Source organism: Rhincodon typus, unplaced genomic scaffold (genome assembly GCF_021869965.1).
Source record: "Rhincodon typus isolate 14 unplaced genomic scaffold, sRhiTyp1.1 hic_rhity00003180, whole genome shotgun sequence".
Classification (NCBI taxonomy): Eukaryota; Metazoa; Chordata; class Chondrichthyes; order Orectolobiformes; family Rhincodontidae; genus Rhincodon; species Rhincodon typus.
This window is the reverse complement of record NW_025968818.1, coordinates 13,959-15,934: the sequence shown is the minus strand read 5'-3', so window position 1 is coordinate 15,934 and position 1,976 is coordinate 13,959. Positions and strand designations below refer to the sequence as shown.

The 1,976-nt window shown below is 54.4% G+C and overlaps 1 protein-coding gene across 1 annotated transcript in view; it reads right to left on the bottom strand.

Annotated features, from left to right (window-relative positions):
* LOC125481704 (calsequestrin-1-like) overlaps positions 1–1,976 on the bottom strand; it is a gene marked incomplete at its 3' end in the record, with an annotated part of 13,110 nt that overhangs the window by 3,967 nt on the left and 7,167 nt on the right. The window contains exons 2-3 of the mRNA XM_048593586.1: positions 1,355–1,439; positions 476–576 (exon numbers count right to left, since the gene is read on the bottom strand). Of these exons, the coding sequence (XP_048449543.1) occupies positions 476–576; positions 1,355–1,439 (186 nt within the window). The remainder of the gene's footprint in view (positions 1–475; positions 577–1,354; positions 1,440–1,976) is intronic.

The window sequence follows — 1,976 nt, the reverse complement described above, 5'->3', positions numbered from 1 at the left end:
ACGGGGACCAGAACTGTGCACGGTGCTCCGAGTGTGGGTCTAACTGACGGATACGGGGACCAGAACTGTGCACAGTGCCCCGAGTGTGGGTCTAACTGACGGATACGGGGAGTGCTGCCTGAGGATCTTTGGTGAATTTCTGCAGAGCATCTTGTAGATGGTACACACTGCTGCGACTGAGTGTCGGTGGGTGGAGGGAGTGGGATGTTTGTGGATGTGGTGCCAATCAAGCGGGGGCTGCTTTGTCCTGGATGGTGTCGAGCTTCTCGAGTGTTGTTGGAGCTGCCCCCATCCAGGGGCAAGTGGGGAGTATCCCATCACACTCCTGACTTGTGCCTTGTAGATGGTGGGACAGGGTTTGGGGGAGTCAGGAGGGGAGTTACTCACTGCAGTATTTTAGGCTCTGACACGCTCACAGTCTCTCACTCTCCCCCTCGGTCTGTTCCTCCCTCCGGGAGTAGGTGAGGTCACTCACGTCTAAGAGAAACTCCACAATGGTGTCCGCAGCGATCTCTCCGTCATACTCGATCACATTGTCCTCCTTAAAGACGTAGATACTGCCTTCCTCGGTCAAACCTGGAACACCGCAGATGGAGGGGAGAGGGAAAGGCGAGTGAGTGATCGCTGACCAACGGCAGACTGTACATTGACAGCACCCTCTGTCCCTCCCTCCCACAGCCGACATCTTCCCCATCCCTCACTCTTCAGTCCCTCCTGTTACTCTCAGAGAGAGTGATAGAGCAGACAATAGGTGGAGCTCTGTCCTCAATGCGTTGTGTTCTGCCCATCGACTTCCTCTGGCTGCTATCCCTCTGAACCCCCTCTACTTCTACATACGCACAGCCTCAGCAGCTCGCCTCGAGGGCCCCTCACCTCCCCCGAAGAGTCAACTCCTCAGCCCTCATCTCTCCTCAATTCCCCTCCACTCACTTCTCCTCAGTTCCCCTCCCCTCTCTCCCCTCACTCACTCCCCTCATTCCCAACTACTCTTCCTCCCTCTGCGGCCATATCATCATCTTCCTTTGTAACTCCCCTCGTCTCTCCATCTCCCCTCTGTTCCTCTCCAATCTCTTCCCCAGCCTTTACCTCTCCTACCCACCCTCCTCTCTCCTCCCTTTATTCCACACCCCTCCTTCTCCTCCCATTCACTGTCCTCCTACTCCTCACCTCTACTCCCTCCGCTCTCTCCCCATCTCCTCTCCCACCTCCCTCCCCTCCCACTGTCTCCTCCCTCCTCCTGCTCCCTCCTCCCTCACCGCGTGTCCCTTTCTCCCCTCCCACTCCCTCGTCCGACTGCGCCGCTCATTCCCGAACCTCCTCCTGTTCGGAGTTACCTCTCCCAAAGGGGACTCACCCAGTTTCTTTGCAATAGCCTCATCCTCCACTGCATCGACCAATCCGAAACCAATACTTTCGTCCTCAAGGACCTGTGCTGCAAGCTGAGGGGAGGGAGGGACGGAGGGAGAGAGGGAGCAAGGAGAGACAGAGAGAGAGAGCATGAGGTTTACCATCACAGGTCTCCAACTCCTGCTGCACTATCCATAGCTCAATATCAACCCAAAACAGAGACAACACGGGCAAAACACAGATAAAACGTGGAGGCAACACAGACACAACATGAACAGAACGGACACCGACAGAATGCAAACACAACACAGAGAGAACACAGATCGACCATGGACACAACATAAACCTAATACGGGCACAACATACAATGAACACGGACAGATCATTGGCCGTACATGGACCCAACACAGTCACACCATGGGCCAATCACAGACTGAATATGGACTAAACATAGACCCAAAACGCACAGAACATAGACAAAACATGTGGAGGTCATAGACCCAGGAAAGACAGAGCATGAAGAGAACACAGATCTAACATTGACCCAAGACAAGACAGACCATGGACCCAACACAGACAGAACATAGACCCAACACAGACAGAACACAGACACAGCACAGACAGAACAT